This window comes from Sceloporus occidentalis, unplaced genomic scaffold (genome assembly GCF_023333645.1).
Source record: "Sceloporus occidentalis isolate IW3139 unplaced genomic scaffold, rSceOcc1.0.p SCAF_7, whole genome shotgun sequence".
Classification (NCBI taxonomy): domain Eukaryota; kingdom Metazoa; phylum Chordata; class Lepidosauria; order Squamata; family Phrynosomatidae; genus Sceloporus; species Sceloporus occidentalis.
The window spans coordinates 26,135,900-26,154,478 of record NW_028316987.1 but is presented as its reverse complement, the minus strand read 5'-3'; the positions used below and the strand labels follow the sequence as shown (position 1 = coordinate 26,154,478).

At 44.6% G+C, this 18,579-nt stretch overlaps 1 protein-coding gene across 1 annotated transcript in view; it reads left to right on the top strand.

Annotated features, from left to right (window-relative positions):
- Positions 1-8,398, top strand: part of ERP44 (endoplasmic reticulum protein 44) — a 58,510-nt gene extending 50,112 nt beyond the window's left edge. The window contains exons 9-12 of the mRNA XM_089532452.1: positions 61-172; positions 2,009-2,150; positions 5,391-5,493; positions 7,895-8,398. Coding sequence (XP_089388578.1) covers positions 61-172; positions 2,009-2,150; positions 5,391-5,493; positions 7,895-7,996 — 459 coding nt within the window. The 3' untranslated portion in view covers positions 7,997-8,398. The remainder of the gene's footprint in view (positions 1-60; positions 173-2,008; positions 2,151-5,390; positions 5,494-7,894) is intronic.
- The last annotated feature ends 10,181 nt before the right edge of the window (positions 8,399-18,579 follow it).

Genomic DNA, 18,579 nt, shown 5'->3' with positions numbered 1-18,579 from the left:
GACAGGTGGTTGTTCAGTGATGATAAGTTGTGCTATAATAATGTTTTTTTCTCTACGTAGGAATTGACAGAAGAAGGTCTTCCTTTTCTTATACTATTTCATATGAAAGATGATACAGAGAGTTTAGAAAAGTTCCAGCAAGAGGTTGCACGCCAGTTAATAAGTGAAAAGGGTAGGTGTGTTGCTTTCCTTTTTGTATTCAATTGACTGTGTGTATGTTAGTATCATCAGAAACAAAGAACAAATATTTATTTATTTATTTATTTATTTATTTATTTATTTATTTATTTATACCCCGCTCCAGTCTTCAGCCAAAAGGCTATCAGAGTAGCTTACGTTGTTTAAAAAAATTAGTTCCTTGCCCTCAGGCTTACAATCTAAAAAGACAAGACTCAAAAGGAGAAGGGAATAGCAGTGGGGAAGGGGGAAAGTCCAGCAGATCTTCTCTTCCTTTGATGCCTGGACCACGGCAGATGGACTGGAGGGAGGGCCCTTCTTCTAACTGATTAAGCCTGATGGTGTTGGTCTGCCCATCTCTCCCTCTGGATGATGGTGGATAGAGAGGGAGGGCCGCCTTCTTTTCAGGCAAGGCCTGGAGTTGACCTGCTCATCTCTCCCTCTGGATGATGGTGGCTAGAGGGAGAGCCTTCTTTTCAGGCAAGGCCTGGAGTTGGCCTGCCCATCTCTCCCTCTGGATGATGGTGGATAGAGGGAGGGCCTTCTTTCAAATTTTGTTTTTGTTGTTAATTTCCATCAAATTAACTTCAACTTATAGCGACCCAGTGGATGAAAAACTTCCAAGTCCCCCAATCATCTACAAACTTGCCCAGGTCTTGCGGACTCAGAGCAATGGCTTCTTTGATTGAGTCTATTCTCATGATATGACCAAAGTACAACGACCTCATTTTAGTCATCTAGGCTTCTATGAAGAATTCAGGCTTGATTTTCTCTAGGACCCATTCATTTGTCTTTTTAGCAGTCCACGGTATCTGTAGAACGCTTCTTTAGCACTGCATTTCAAATGAGTTGGTTTTCTTCCTATTTGGTTTCTTTACTGTCCCACTTTCACAAACATTTCATAGAAATCCCTTGTTCATACTTCTCACATTCCATGTGTCTAGTATGTTTCATGCAACTTTAGACTTTCCTTTTGCCTCTGAGCACATTTACATCTTGAGTCCAGATGTGTCATTAACACAGGTATTTAACCTCTGTTGTATCCCAGTAACTCATATATGGCAAATTTTTCTAGAGCCCATGGCTGGGGAAAAAAGTGTACTGAAAACATGTCTCGCAGGCAGGCTATTCTAAGCTATTTTCCAAGCTTGCCATCATAATTGAACCGTGTATGGAAATTTTAGGCAGATTCCTTGCATTGTAAAAATTATTTCTGATATGCTGAATTTCTGCTTGTGTAGAACAGGGGTAGGCAACCTTTTTGAGCCGGGGGCCAGGTTGCTGTCCCTCAGACAACTGGGGGGCCGAAGCAAAAAAATAAATAATAAAATAATTTGTTTAAAAAATTAAATATATAAATAAACCAGGACAAATGTAGGACAATATTTTCAAATGGAAGACACTTTTTTAAAAAAAATGGAGGACACACGAAAAAAATTGCTGATTTTTTAAAAAATGTTAATATAAATGCATGTTTCTGAGGCTTCTATAGACAATTGCCCCCCAAAGGTCCTGGCGGCAATCGGCGGCAGGACTGGGCTGGGGCCGGTCCCAAGGCCTCGCCGGGCCGCATCCGGCCCGCAGGCCGCAGGTTCCCTACCCCTGGTGTAGAAAATTGATTGTATTTCAAGTGGCGTTACATTAATTAAGAAAGTAGTCTTATAAAAATCATTTATTTTGTTTTGGCATATGCTATTATGCAGAAATATTTTTATGTGTTTATAGACATGGTGTTTCATTCAAAGACAGTATGGTTTTGTAGTTTTGTAACTTGTGTGTTCATACTTTGCATTTTGGGGAAAAAAACTTAAATTTTCTTCTGACTTTCAAGGTACTATCAACTTTTTACATGCTGATTGTGAGAAGTTTAGACATCCACTCCTCCACATTCAAAAGACTCCAGCAGATTGTCCTGTTATTGCTATTGACAGTTTTAAACACATGTATGTCTTCTCAGACTTCAGTGACTTGGCGTGAGTACACAGTTCCTTTCATCTTTGTTACCTAGCTTTTAATAATAGGGGAAAGGACAGGTGTATGTGGGGAGGGAAGGAACTAAATCTTTCTTCATGTATGTCAGTGGTTCCCAACCTGTGGGTCAGGACCCCTTTGGGGATCAAATGACCCTTTCATGGGGGTCGCCTAAGACCATTGGAAAACACCTATTTAATTACAGTTATGAAGTAGCAACGAAAATAATTTCATGAGTTTGAGTCACCACAACATGAGGAACTGTATTAAGGGGTCACGGCATTAGGAAGATTGGGAACCACTGATGTATGTAGTAGAATGTCAATCAGGTGGCAGACATTATTTCAATTAAAGCTTCATTTTGTTTGGCAACTACTGTTGGCCCTTGGAGAGATAAGTGATAATGATGGAGCTAAAGCAGGCGTGGGGCCCTCCAGGTTCTGATGAACTACCATTCTCATCATGCCTCACCACCAGCCAAGCTGAAGGAAATTTAGGTCAGGCTCATGAGGGCTTGGTTGTAGCTCCTCCTCTTATTGTGATGCTACATGTAGAAATAAAATAAAACAACACAACACATTTGACTGGGATTCAGGGCCTTATGTGTGCTTGCTGTTTTCTGTGCACATGCAAATTGTGATGCTACATGTAGAAATAAAATAAAATAAAACAACACAACACATTTGACTGGGATTCAGGGCCTTATGTGTGCTTGCTGTTTTCTGTGCATATGCAAGAATAATGATAATGTGTCCTGGTTTAGTCCCGTTGTGCAATGTTGGGTCCTGTTCCACATATCCTCCAGATTGTTGTTTCCTGAACACAAGTGGCTACCCCATATTCCTGAAAAGCATGATTCTAAAATGTTGGGGTTTTTAAAAGGTAAAAGTAGAAAGCTGCACTCAAGAGGCCAAATTTTAAACAGTTACTCCTCAGTTTTAGAATTATATTTTTCAGAAACACAATTAACTCACTCCAGTATACATACAGTAAGAAGCAGAAAAGGATCAAAAGCATAAACATGGTGTAACAAGAGGTTATGTCAGCATATGTCAGCAACAGGATTCTAGACAAGAATGAAATCTTCAGGGTTAATTTCCATTACCCAACCTCCATAACATCCACAGGATTAAAAGTTTAAAAAAACAGGGGCATGATCATGGTTCCCTGGCTACTCTTATATTGTGTTGGTGGTTTTTCTCTTTATTTTGAGCATGCACTAGAGCCACACAAATCCTTTTTACAGTTACTAAATTACAGTAACAGAATTGTAAAATTGAATTGAAAATAGAGCAAAGTAGGTGCGTGAGAGTCAGTCTAGTCTGTAGCTTGTGTAGATCATTCAATAGAAACTAGAGCCTGAAACTCACAGGCTAAATGAAGGAGCTTCCGGTCGCTTTGGGAGTGTGGTGTTTACGTGATGCACGCCCCCAAAGGAGCTGGAAGGTGCTTTGAGACCGTTTAAGGGAGCCCGTCGCAAAAAGGAATTGTTTTAATCCAGCTCCTGGGCAGTGTGGCTTGGGACCACAGTTGGCAGCCTGCTTTGAGAGCGGACCATGTAGTCGTCACAGTTTAGGCCCAGACACACTTTGCCCCTAAGTGATTAGTTGCAGTATAATATTAACAATTCATCATACATCTAATAAATGTGCTAAATGTCTGAAAATACAAAAGATTGTTGACTTGTGGATAGCTGACCCAGAAAATGGTCTGAAACTGCACCATCTGTTTCTAAATTGAAAATAGATCTAGTAAACTTACTTACATGGAAATCTTTATGTAAGGTATTAAACCTTATGTCCTTAGAAGAAATGCAAGGTAAGTACAATAAGTAATAAATATTCAGCATGATAACCAACTAGCAATGCAGTTTCAGAGTTCACTGTGACATATATGATGGCACAAACATGTTATGTGCCAGTAATACTTGTTTGTGTGTTAGCTTGGCCTCAGCCTTTATTTTGCTCATTGTGCATTCGTTAGAATAGAGACTGAACACGTGGAGGATGCATCTTTTTTGGGGGGGCGTGTTCATTTATTACCACACTATTGTCATAACACTGCACTAATATTCATAGTAGATTGATTTAGATACTTTCTGTATTAATTAAACATTCAGTACTAGTTGAGCCACTTCTTGAGATTTCTGACAGTTCTAAGACACAGAACACTATCTGCTGTACTCCAGCAGTCTTTGGTGTGGGGCAACAGTAGATTACCTCAGAAGAAATTTAAATTGATATCCCTTTGGTGTTCATCTCTGGTGTTTGTGCAATTACTCAAGCACTGGAGAAGCTTTCAAAGGGATTTTTGTCAATACAGCTACCTGACAGTCATTTGTATTTCTAAACTGTGCATTTGGCACCTGCTGGTCTCTGCTGTATTGTGGTGAGCAGGGGGTTGGAGGGAACAGACAATGAAGTTATTGGGTAGCCTAGCTCTGTGGGAATTAATGAAGGGAAAAAAATTCTTGCTGTGCCCTCAGGAGATCATAAGGAAGAAAAAAGGGGGGAGGGGAGAGAATAGGATAGCCTAACACAGGCCCTACTACAGCTCTGAACCCTATATTATTGGCTTTAAAAATAGTTTGAACATGTTAAGTACCAAATATACTGAGTCTACATTTTGTTTAGGATTTGTGGTAATCATGACTGTGAATACAGGGTATCCATTGACAATGATATAAAATGTGCTCTCTCTGTCTTTTGGTGCCTCCCCTTTTCCCCCTCCAAAGGAAGGGGAATCATTAAGTTTCATATGATCCCATATTAATTCTCAGACCTCTGGTGCTTTATTTGAGAAAAAAAATATAGTTGCAAAAGCAAATGAGAAAAATATAAGTATAAAATGAAGAGAGAGTTAAACATTAATAAAGAGTAAGGTCAACTAGATAGCAGGACCAGAGCTAGAAGAATAATAGCAGTATTGTTGGGAAAGACCTTTGAATTCCACATTAACCTGCTCAAGATTTGTACTCAGTTCAGAGCCCCTGCTCATCACTTCTCCAGCAGATGCTGGTGTTGAGAAGCCTTTAGGAGAGGCATTTATTGAGCCTGCTTTTGTCTGCCTTTAAGCAGGTTTTTAAACCTGTGTTCCAGTGAGCTTTTTATTCTAAGTTTCTTTATCACAGAAAGGCAAAATATAAAGGTCCATATAAACCAGACCAGGGTGCCTAAAATGCCCATCCTTTTATATGTCAGACTATATAGTTTTATTTTTTTATTGTCAATTTATTATTTTAGGGTTTCTGGCAAACTAAAGCAGTTTGTACTAGATTTGCACTCAGGGAAACTGCACAGGGAATTTCACCATGGACCAGATCCAACTGATGTAGCACCTGGTCAGGTAAGAGAAAATGCATCTCTCTCTGACACTTGCAATTTTCTAGTGAACCTGAGCTTTCTGTACTTAGGCCTTGGGAAAATGTCTGATCTTGCATAGGATGAGACTAAGTAGTTCAGGATGAAATAATCACATGAAAACAAAGGAACGGAAATATGTATTGGGGGTTAAAAACAGTATTGTCCAAAACAGATTTTGAGGTTAAAATAATGGCATCTTGAACTTTACCATCCCACAGATGAATTTGAAGGCTGGACCTTAATTTATTTATTAGGTTAAATTAATTGTCATTCAGACACAGGCTGCATCTGCACTACAGAAATAAAGCAGTTTGACATCACTTTAACTGCCATTGTTCAATTGTATGAAATTCTGGGAGTTGTAATTTTATGAAATATTTAGCCCTCTATGTCAGAGAACCCTTGTGCCACAACAGATTACAAATCCGAAGATTCCATAGCACGAAGCTGCATTATTTCTAAAGTGCAGCTTCAGCCACCAGCTGCTTTAAAAACAGAGCTTGAAAGTAACACATTACAGTTAACAAGGTTATGTGTATCTGTTACAGTTAACTCTTGTTATCAAAAGTAATATGAGCTACAAGTAACAACAACAACAATAATAATAATAATAGGATTTATTTATATGACGCCCTATCACTGGGAATCCGGGCGGTTTACAACAGAGGGGATAATAGACGGTTCCCTGCCCTCAGGCTTACAATCTAAAAAGACACGACACAAAAGAAGAAGGGAATGGTGGGGGGATCAGATCCAGTATTCTTCTCTCCCTCTGAGGTCTGGACCAAGGCAGATGGACTGAGGGAGGGCTCTTCTTCTTCAGGCTAGTCCTGATGGAGCTGGGCCAGCCTATTCTCTCCCTCATAGGCCGAAGGATGACAGTTATGGAGGGAGGAGCCTCTTTCTTCAGGCTAGCCTTGATGGAGCTGGGCCAGCCTATTCTCTCCCTCATAGGCCGAAAGATGACAGTTAAGGAGGGAAGAGCCTCTTTCTTCAGGCTAGCCCTGATAGATCTATGTTGCTGGAATCATTTCTTTAAAAAAAGTAATGTGATAATTAGTAATATTCTTTTATATTTGCTGTAATGTTTACATGTTACTTTTAAAATACTGCTTTTTGAGTATATCTGGGGCCTCTCTCTTTTTGAATTTTTATTTTTTTACAATAAACTACCGTTTCTACTCAATTATAAGTCAACCTCATGTAAAATCAAGGGTAGGATTTGGGGCCAAAATTATGGATTTTGATATGACCCATGGATAAGTCAGGGGTAACTTAGGGGCATGTGACAAAGGATGAAGCAACAAAAACAATGCCAAACAATTTACAAAATTTCAGCAGGCACAATTAATTGTGTTCATCCTAATCTGCTTCCAGGACAGATTGTGCCCTTGCTTTTCACCAGCTCATGGATCCTTTTTAAATAAGAGTTAAAGTACAGTACTTATATTGACCCATGAATAAGTCAACTCTGGTTTTTGGGGTCAATTTTTGACTAAAATTTCTAGACTTATACATCAGTATATACAGCAAATCGCTAGTTTTTTTTTAATAATAGTGATAATGTGTTACTTTTAAATGTTAACAAGTAACATTAGCAGAAAAAATAAGATCTTGGCTCTGTTGCAAATACACATTTATACAAAGACATTTTTTCCATGTAATCCAGTTTATGCCAACCCAGACTAGTTGGGTTGTTTAGATCATTTGTTTTTATTAGAAACAGTCAGGATCTTAAATGCCTCTGATATTTTAACTTGTCTATAAAAGCACCGTTAAAAATGTTTTCTCTGCATTTTCTGTCGGTTCAAAGATGATAAGTAGATACACTTCCTTCAGAACTATTGCAGAACTTTAAAAAAAAATCTTTTGGAAAGTACAAGATAGGATATTTCTTTCTTGATCATATTTAACTTTTATATAATTATTTAGGATATTTGAAAAAACTCACATAGGTTGCTTGTAGGGGGAGTGTTAACACCCCCAACACATACAGAATTTTCTCTTCCTCCTGCCACTCCAGCAGCTGTCCAGCCCCATTGGGCATTACTATGGCTATTTAAGGGTCAAAAGAGGGAAAGCGAGGAAAGCAGCCATGTAGCAGAATATGCAGCTTGCCTCGGCTGCATTTCTTCTGACTGAAGAAGGAAAACTAGGCTGTTAGGCATCCAATTCTCTCCAGAGGTTGATAGATGCTTAGTGGGGAAGGTCATGAACACGGTGCAAGGGAGTACTAGGTAGACCTTTACAGCCCTTCCTAAACGAGACATAATGCCCATATAACACCAGGTTACCCACATGTATGTTACCAGCAGGATTCCAACTATTATATTTTACACAGAACGTTTGTACTTTCATTTAAAACATGATTTTATACTTTTCAGCCACTTCAAGATATAGTAAGCAGCCCACCTGAGAGTTCATTCCAGAAGCTAGCACCCAGTGAACATAGGTACACCTTATTGCGGGAAAAAGATGAACTCTGAAAACTTGAAACCATCTCACAAAGCCTTTCAAACAACAGCAACAACTCCTGTGGGGTGGAAATAGGAAACCTATATTTTCATATTCTATGTATTATTATTTTGTCTTTGTTCCCCGGGGTTTGTAAATATGTGTGGGCCATTTTGGACAGCATCTTTTCAAAGTTCTTATTGCTGCAGATTGTTCTGTAAAAATTTTCTAATCCAAATGAAGGTGTTGTCATTGCCAGCAACATGCTGTTAACTTGCACTATCCCATTAAACAGAACGTTTCGGTTTCCACTGGTGTAATCTGGTAGTATGACTGCCTTATATTTCTCCTCCACATGAATCAACATTCTCTTAATTTGTTATTGAAGGGATATTCTAGATTCTTGGACGGGAATAAAATACAATTTTACAGAATTTGTGTTGTGGCACCTTACTTAATTTAATCATGTATTTTTTTTAAAAAAAAATAAGAAGATTGGATAAATTTTCAAGTGTCACTCACATGAATTTAGCTACCCTCCTTTATAGCTGAACAAAAGAAGCCTGTTATGAGATACCTATTTTGAATCATTCAAATCATTTAATGAATATGACTTTAGGAAAAACTTTTTTTGATGGAGATATGTTGAAAGAATCTTGAGGTGGGTACAAATATTTCATTTTTTATCATTTTCTTACTTATTAACAATGGGAAACACTGCTATCACAAATGTTTCATAACTATAAAATCTACATTTTCAAATAAAATATTACAAATAGAATGGTAGGCTTGAAATACTATATAACAAATAGCAAATATATATAAAATGTTGGAAAGAATACAAATTAAAATTATTTTTTCAATTCCAGATCCTCTGGCTCTTTAAGACAGCGAAAAGAGCTAGAATAGATGAAGCTGCCTACTTATTTTTGGCATACCTTAATCTAGAGGTGGGAAACTGCAGTGGGTGCATAGATGGGAGATCACGTTGGCTTTCTACAGGACCTTGGAGGGCATTCCCATCCTCTATCACACACACACATATGGAGAGGGAGAGATTGGTGTGGTTTCCCCCCCCCCTTTCTTTTTCAATTCTCCCCATGGCCCCTAGCCAACATCTGGCTTGCTTCATGCTTTAAAAAGGGGCTATTATGGCCAAAAACATGGCAAAATTTATCCCATGTTTGAAGCATATGGGAGGCATCAAAAATATCCTTGAGGAGCCACAACGTAGTAGTAGTAGTAGTAATAAATTTATTTATAGCCCGCCCAATCACTAGGAATCCAGGCGGGTTACAACAGTAAAAATACATTACAATAAAATGCCAAATGGTCCCTTCTTCTTCGTGGTCTCTGCGAATCATACAAATGGGTTTCACTGCGCCTGCGCAGTGCTGTTCGGAAACTTCTGGAATCACTGGGCAAAGTTAACTTTGCAACATATAGAAACTTTTTGGCGGTAACTCCGCCCACCCGTTATAAGGCCCCTGCGTTCCCGCTCTTTCCCCAGTTCCTTTTTTTCCGCCGCGTTGGCTGCTGTAGGGAACTTCGCTTGCATTCGCTAGCTCTTTTGGCTTGAATCACTGGTTTTTTCTGACTTCGGACTGCTTTTGACAACTCTTCTTCCACGTCCCCCGTGTTTTGGTGACTCCGGACTGTTTTTGACGCTGGCTTCGTTTTTTCCGTCGACCATGTCTCCGGCTCCTTTCAAGAAGTGTGACGTCTGTGGTGGTAAAGTACCTATCTAGGACCCCCATACCTCCTGCCTTCTTTGTCTGGGGAGAGACCACGATGTCAAGGCCTGTCCACTCTGTAGGTCCATGACGTCCCAGGCTCGGAAGAACCGGGAGTCTCGTCTCACCTCTGCTATTGCCCAGGGAGTCCTCAAGAGACCAGATGAGGGGGACCCGCGACCGTCTTCAGCCCCGGTAGTGAGCTCTGCTCCGGCTCGTGACAGCCCGGCCAGCGTGTCTTCAGCTCCCCCGGCCGACGCGGCCCGGGGTTTCAACGAACCCAGTGCCGCCACCGCTGTGGCCCGTGGTCTTGATGCACCCAGAGCCACCACCAAACCCCCAAAACGCCCTCATAAAGTTTCGGGCACAGGGGAATCTTCCAGTTCTTCTTCTGTCATTCGGAAGAAAAAGGATCGGGCCACTCCATCTGAGACCAGCCCCAAAGTCTCTAAGACCCCATCCGAGATCTCGGGTCGCAAACCGGCTTCGACCCCAGAAAATCCAAGGGACCCGAAGACCCATGGGTCCGGGACCGAGGCTTCGGTTTCCAAGACTCCTACGCCCGGTGGGAGCTCATCCAAAAAATCGAAGTCGTCAACCTCTCTGATGCCTCCGGACACCTCCAAGGTTGATGCAGGGGCCCACACCACCTCCCTGTCTAAAGGGGATGGTTCGCGATCCCATGGCGACCGGGACCCCTCCAAGTCTTCTAAGAAAAGGAAGAAGAGCTTGGACAAGGCCTCTCATTCGGCGGCCCTCGATAACCTCTTCGAGCCCGACCCGATTTCAAAGAAGTCCAGGTCATCCTCTGGACCTTCTGAGCGGCCTGAAACCGCCAGGGAAGTTCCATCATTGGTGTCTTGTATACCTCCTTCCGAGCCCAGCTCCTCCTGCCGTCGGACCGACATAGCCCCCATGAATACACCTCGGGACGCGTCCACGGTACCGTTCATCCATTCCGGGGATGAAGATTCGTTGTCTTCCGGGCGCCGGTCCCCAACCCCGATTCTGGAGCCCACACGGGAGGTCCCTCGACGAAAGGTCCCGGACTTCTTCTATGACTCGGAGACGGATCAATATTATATGTCTGTCTCCAAGGAACATGCCTTTGAGTGCTTCTCATCCAAGCATCCTAAGCGCCGTGCTCTGGATCCAGCTGTACCGACACCAAGGCATCCGCCTGCGTCTCCCTCACGGTTCCTCAGCACCCACAGCCCCGGCACCTGCCAAGAAGGCGCCCCGCCCAAATCGTCCAGTGGTGCTTCAGGAGCCCGAGGAACTTGACTCTGAGCCCGAGATTGTTGTGTCCTCAGACGAGCCATCTGAGGCAGAGCTGTCACCTCCAGGCTCTCCACAGGAGATGCATTGTCCGGGACCGGCCTCTCCGTCTGATGACGTTCGGTCTTTCAGTGAACATACCATCAAGATGGCCAGTGCTCTCGAGATTGAACTCTCTTACGCAAATGATGGTGCCCAAGACCCCGTCAAGCGTCGAGTTCAAGGCAAGGTCCCGACTCCCCCTTCGATTCCGCTGCTACCGTCACTGGAGACCATACTGAAGCGGGCGTGGGATTCCCCTACTTCGTTGGCGGGCTCATCCCGAAAGGTGGAGACTCTCTACAGGGTCTCACCCTCCTCCTGCCCATGGTTGGCTTCGCATCCGAAGCAGAATTCTGCTATTGTGGAGGGCTCCCAGCAGACTTTCACTCAAAAGCAAGCCTCATCTCCAGCAGACCGTGAGGCTAAGAAAGTGGATGCGTTGACGAAGAAGGCCTATTCCGCCGCCGCCCTTGCTGCCAAGGCTACGAATTATAATGCGTGCATGGGGGCATATGTCCAGACGCTAATGGAGGGCATTTCTCCTCTGATCCCTGATGTGCCGGACGAGGTTCAACGCAAGCTGGTAGAGATCAGGGATGAGGCCCACTCTATAGGAAGCTGGCTCATCACCACTTCTAGAAACATCACAGATTGTGTGGGCAGAGCAATGTCAGCCGCTATCGCCCTTCGTCGACATGCATGGCTCAGGAGCTCTGATCTCAACCTCAACGCCAGGGCCGCTATTGAGGAGATGCCAATTGACGGGTCTGGCCTGTTTCATACCGACACTGATGAGACTCTCAATAAGAAGTATCGTATGAAAGCAGCCGCTAGAAAGCACGGCATGTCTTCGACGCCCACCCAACCGTTTAGGAAGAGGCAGCGCCCCTGGCACACTCAAGGTCAGTCCCAGCGGCCCTTCCAGCAGGACCGTTCTTTTCAACAACAGGGACCCCAGAGGCAGAGATACCCCTCACAGTCTTCCTCCTCCTCCGGTCGACGCAACACTGGTCGGTACCGGAAGAACCGCCAACAGGAGCCCGACCAATCTAAAAAGAGGTCCTGAAGGGTCCCAGCGCGCTTCGTCTCCTCTTCCCCTCCCTCCTATCTTGATATTCTGAGGCCTCACAGTAACATCTGGGCCTCCATTACATCTGACTCGTGGGTCCTCAAAATTGTCCGTAGGGGTTATGCCCTCGAGTTTTTTGACCTCCCCCCAACTGGACTTTTTGTTTCCACCCCACCCTCGGACACCCTTCTCGACGAAGTGCGCTCTCTCCTTGCTAAGGGAGCAATCTCACCTGTGGCTCCCGAACTTCTCCATAGATCTTTCTTTTCACGGTACTTCACTGTGCCCAAGGCTGATGGTGGCATCAGACCAATCCTAGACTTGAGAGATCTGAATCAATTCCTTGACCACCACCGTTTCCGCATGGTAACGTTGGCTTCTATCCTGCCTTTACTCCACCAGGGACTTTGGTTTGCAACCATCGATCTCAAGGATGCCTACTTCCACATAGGGATTCGAGAATCCCACAGACGATTCCTTACCTTTGCCATCGGATCCGATGCTTACCACTACAACGTTCTTCCCTTCGGCCTGGCCACGGCACCAAGGGTGTTCACCAAGTGCATGGCACCGATAGTAGCCTATCTTCACCAAAGAGGCTATATGGTGTTTCCATACCTGGACGATTGGCTCTTTGCAGCGACCTCGCGAGACCAACTTCTAGAGGCATCCAGATTTGCACTGGAGCTCCTGGCATCTCTAGGACTGGTCGTCAATTTAGACAAATCCCATCTCGTCCCATCCATGCGCATCAGGTTTATTGGCGCTGTCGTCGACTCCGTGCTATGCACCGCGTATCTCCCTCGAGACCGTTTCCAGGCTCTGTCGACAGCGGTTCGGGCGTGTATGGCTCACAGAAGGGTCACGGCCAAGGTCATTCAGATAGCCCTGGGCCACATGGCGTCGACCACCTATGTCACCCCCTTCGCAAGGCTTCGCCTCCGACCATTACAGGCCTGGTTCCTATCGGTCTTCAACCCAATAGAGGATCACCCCTCCAAGTGGCTCACTGTCCCAAGACCTGTCGCCTCTTCTGTGCAATGGTGGCTAGACTCCCGCAATGTCTGCGCCGGCATGCCGTTCATTCCACCACAACCACAAATAACTCTCACAATGGACGCATCGCTGGAAGGCTGGGGAGCCCACCTACTCGACCTCGTGATAAGGAACACTTGGTCCCCGGCGGAGAGATGCCTCCACATCAACGCACTGGAAATGCTAGCGGTGGAGAAGGCCCTCCGTTCATTCGAGCCCAATGTTATGAACAAGGTGGTACTGCTCAGGACGGACAACACCACTGTGATGTTCTACATCAACAAGCAGGGAGGCACCAAGTCCAGGACCTTACTGGACATCACTCTACGGATCCGGGACTGGTGCATACGGAGGCGGATCACCCTCCAAGCAATTCACTTGCCCGGAGATGAGAACGACCTAGCGAATCAACTCAGCAGATCCTCATCCACCTGCCACGAGTGGAGGCTACATCCAGACACAGTCAACGACCTCTTCGACAGATGGGGCCGAGCCCAGATCGACCTCTTCGCGACCGTCCACAACACTCACTGTCCCCAGTTCTGCTCCCGAACGCCGAACCACAATTGCCTTGGAGACGCGTTCGGGTTCATTTGGTCGGGGCGGAAGCTGTACGCCTTCCCACCGTTTCCACTAATAACCAGGGTAGTCTCCAAGATGACCGCGGATCGCCCGGAGGCAATCCTCATCACTCCTTGGTGGCCGAGACAGCCGTGGTTCCCAGTACTTCTTCAACTTTCCAAGGGAGAACATCTCCGCCTCGAGTCCCGTCCCGATCTCCTCACGATGCGAGAGGGACGGATTCGACACCCAGAGATCGAGAGCCTACCCTTGGTGGCCTGGAGGCTTCGTCCCTGACTACATTATCGGATCCGGTACGCAGAGTAATCCTGGCTGCACATAGACCATCCACCCAGCGGTCCTATGCCCTCAAGTGGAGGAGGTTCGGTCTCTTCCTTGAGGAAAAGGGCTTGTCTCCTGCTGAGATCTCCACTCCTGTGGTGTTGGAGTTTTTGATGGCGCTATTGGATGAGGGGTTGCGCCTCTCATCCATCAAGTGCTACTTGTCTGCTATTTGTGCCAAGTATCAATTCGGGGGGAAGGCTTCCTTTTTCAGGGATCCCTTGGTGAAGGGGTTCCTTTAGGGATGTGCCAACCTGTACCCTCCCGTGTCGGTACCGACTCCGGCTTGGAGCTTGGAGGCGGTGCTGGCCGCACTTCAGTCCAAGCCCTTTGAACCGATGGCCACAGCGGACTTGAGACTATTGACTTAGAAGACCGCCTTCCTTGTGGCCATCACCTCTGCCCGCCGTGCGGGTGAACTATGTGCCTTGCGGAGGGACCAGCCCTTCCTGAGGTTTCACAAGGACAAGGTGGTCCTCCGGACAGATATTACTTTTTTACCTAAGGTTGTCTCTGCCTTTCATATGTGCCAGGACATTGTGTTGCCTACCCTCGCTTCCAACCCGACCTCGGATGCGGAGCGGAGCCTGCACTCTCTTGATGTCAGGAGAGCGCTGGCATTTTACCTGGACAGAACTGCTGCCTCCAGTCGGTCCGAGAGACTTTTCCAATGCTACTCGGAACCGAAAAAGGGTTTGCCTGTGTCTCCGCAGAGGTTTTCCAAATGGGTGGCCGGTACCATCCACCTCTGCTATGAACTCCTGGGTAAACCTCTCCCTGACAGGGTTCGATCCCACTCCACAAGGGCAGTGTCAGCATCCTCTGCATTCCTATCGGGCATTCCCTTGGAAGATGTTTGCAAGGCTGCTATTTGGTCCCAACCTCTGACTTTTATCAAACATTATAGGTTGGACACCAGAGCCATTCGAGACGCAGCTTTCGGGAGGGCTGTGTTAGTTTCAGGGTTGCGTTGATTGCACTACTGATGGTGGTATTTTAGCATTTGTGTATATAATGCCTTTGCGTTTATGTTCTGTTGAATGTTATGTTGCACAATTCCTATGGGACTGGTCTTGCATGACCCCTTGTTCCCCTCTCAGGTTTAGCAATGTTGTTGCTTTGTTTGGTTTGTGCATGAACAAAAGGACTGACTCGTTTACGGTTCAAGGTGTTTATTGTTCAATAAATGTACCTTTGGTTTACCATAGCTTTGGTTTCAGGACACTCCCTCCGCCGTATACCTAAGCTTGTCAGTCTAAACCCATTTGTATGATTCGCAGAGACCACGAAGAAGAAGGACAGGTTGCTTACCTGTAACAGTATTTCTTCGAGTGGTCATCTGCGAATACATACAAATCCCACCCGTCCGTCCCCTCAGTGTCCTGCTCTGATTGGCTCTTTCCATCGCCTGCTTGGCGGAAAAAATTGCGGAACTGGGGAAAGAGTGGGAACGCAGGGGCCTTATAACGGGTGGGCGGAGTTACCGCCAAAAAGTTTCTATATGTTGCAAAGTTAACTTTGCCCAGTGATTCCAGAAGTTTCCGAACAGCACTGCGCAGGCGCAGTGAAACCCATTTGTATGTATTCGCAGATGACCACTCGAAGAAATACTGTTACAGGTAAGCAACCTGTCCTTCCCAACCCCCTCCCCAATATTAAAACTAGAATTAAACAGAGTTTAAAAACAATAAAATGTAATATAGCATTAGGTTAGAATTAAAAACAATTTGGTGGGCAGGGAGACATACATCAGAAAATTGGGGTCATATTCATGAACATACACAAGGCAGGAAGTTGGAGTTTATTGGCTAGGTGGGGAAGGCCTGCTGGAAGAGATCCGTCTTAAGAGCCTTTTTGAAGTCTGTAAGAGTGGAGAAATGGCGGATCACTTCCAGCAGGTCGTTCCACAACTTTGTTGCAGCAGTAGAGAAGGCCCTTTGAATGATGTTTATCACACTATGCTCTTAAAGTGCTACTATTCCACTTTGACTCCTCTAGCTGCCTCCTGTTGCATTCTGGGATTGGCAGTTTTAAGGAGGAGTATTTAGAATTCTCAGGTAGAGAAGTTCTCTGCCTGAGAATTCTAAATACCCCTCCTTAAAACTGCAAATCCCACAATGCAACAGGAGGCAGCTAGAGGAGTCAAAGTGGAATAGTAGCACTATAAGAGTATAGTGTGATAAACATCAATGACAGACGTTAGCCTAGCTTTTTTTGGCTGAAGTAAGTTCTTACTTGAGGACCTCATTGTGCGGGACAGACAGTATGGAAGAAGGCGTTTCATTAAGTATTCTGGACCCAAGCCAGGTAGGGCTTTATAGAACATAAAACGAAATACAAAATTCACAAAACAAGGATACCTTTATTGGACAAACTAAAATGCACATGATGCAAGCTTTTGATTCACTGGCTTCATCCGGTGAAAATATTAAAAATCACATAGAAGATGTCGTCAGTTGTTAATATCTTTGCCTCATGTATAAGCCACTGAACCTTTGAAAGCTTGCTTGATGTATTTTGTGCATTTTAATAGGTCTTGTAAAAGTATCACTGTTTTCTCTCAGCCTCAGAGGAAGGCAATGGCAAGCCTGCTCTGAACAGATCTTGCCAATGAAACCCCATGATAGGTTTGCCTTAGGATCACCATAAGTCAGAAATGACTTGGAGGCACACAACAACAATGGCTTTATGAGCTTCCACTGTATATAGTTTATTTACACATATAAATAACATACCCTACCTCTTTTCTTTCTTGCTATTATATATATTTCCACATAATTTTCTCTTCCCTTTCTTTTCCTTCCCCCCTCTTTTTACCCTAATTCTTTTTTTCCTTTTCTCATAATTTATCTTTATGTATATGTACATATGTAAAATCTTTTTAAAACTAATAAAAATATTACTTTAAATTTTTTTTAAAAAAAGAAATGACTTAAAGGCACACAACAACAATGCGGCCAACATGGCAGTATGTTAATCATGCAGTGGCTCCCAAACTTTGCATTAGACATTAGTTTACAGGTTCAATACCCTCCTGCCCTCATCCCACCCCCTTTTTTAAGACTTATGGAAAGGAGAGTTGGGGTGTGGGTTGGGGGGAGCTGGGTTGGGCAGGGAACTGCAAAATGGGGAGGAGACCGGCTGACGAGAGGTCCTCCTTTTCCAGGACATGTCCTGCATTTTGACTTTCTCTCCAGGCAGAATTCCAAAAGCTCCTCCATTTTGAGCATGACTAAGAAGCCTGAATTTACATTGATATAAGTGCGCTTAGCTTTTATTTCCTATCCAGGAGGAATCCCAAAACGTTCTGCATTCCAAGCCTGACTAAGAAGCATGCATTCACATTTCTATGAGAGATTTTAGCTTTCATTTTGTATATTGTCCTCCATTTTTTCCTTTGGATGCCCTCCATTTTGCAGTGCCTCATCCCTTTTTGTGGTGAGGAGGACCTGTGGTCCCCCTGAGAGGAGGAGGAGGATCACCTGACCCCAACCCCAACCCTCCTTTGCAGGGAGAGGCTGGAAAGAAGGAAAGAATGGGGTTCCTCCTCACTCAGCAGACCCTCCTCCATGGCTGCAGCAGGGAAAGCAAAGCAGGAAGGGGGTCACCTGGGGCTCAGCTCCTCCTGGCTAAGGGCGGCCTGGAAGGAAGGAAGGAAGGAAGGAAGGAAGGAAGGAAGGAAGGAAGGTGAAGATGGCGTTGCTGAGGGGAGATCTCCTTCTTCTCTTTCATGTCTTCTCTGCCTTGACAGCAGTAAGATGGAGTGAGGCCAAGTGGGGAAGCATGCCACCCACAGGGGGCACTTTTGCAATTGCTGCCGCTATTGTTGCAACCTAGCAGAGTCCGCATGAGATCACACCCACCAGTTGATGTGGCAGTGGCACACAAGGCAGCAATTTTGAAATGATGAAACCAGGACATGCAGCTGCAACTGTCTGGGAGATTTTCACAAGCCTTAAAACTGGGACTTTCACAGTTTTTTGGGACTAATGGTAACCCTACACTGGGGGGGGGGGCGGTTCTGGAATGGATCTTCCACATGTAACAAGGTCCCACTATATACATTTTCTATAGGGATTCGTGCATAGGGAGACAATATATATCTGAACCAGCATCTAGACATTCTGTGTGTATCCTAAGTAACTGTAGCCCCAAACAATTCTGTCAGAATGAACATAGGAATTGGGAATATGGATGAGTAGAGCAGAAATGATTTCCATTTAAAATTAGCCTTGTAATTTACACATGTACTCCTTATCCGAATAGCTACTATATCTAAATAACGATGAAACTAATTTCTATATCCTCTTGCAGATCTGGTTGCATCAGGATTCATATGGGTCATTATGATAATTGATACTAGTGATCCAATTTTTTCTTTTTTCAAATAATCCGTGCTATGTAATTTATTTACTCTTTTATAACATGTAAATGCTGGATTGATTATTTGATAGAGCCACAGAGGCCCCTACACCCTTTCCTGGTCAGTCACGGCTAGCTTAGGCCCTCTCAATGTGTGTGTGTGTGTGTGTGTGTGAAGTTGTCTTGTTGCAAA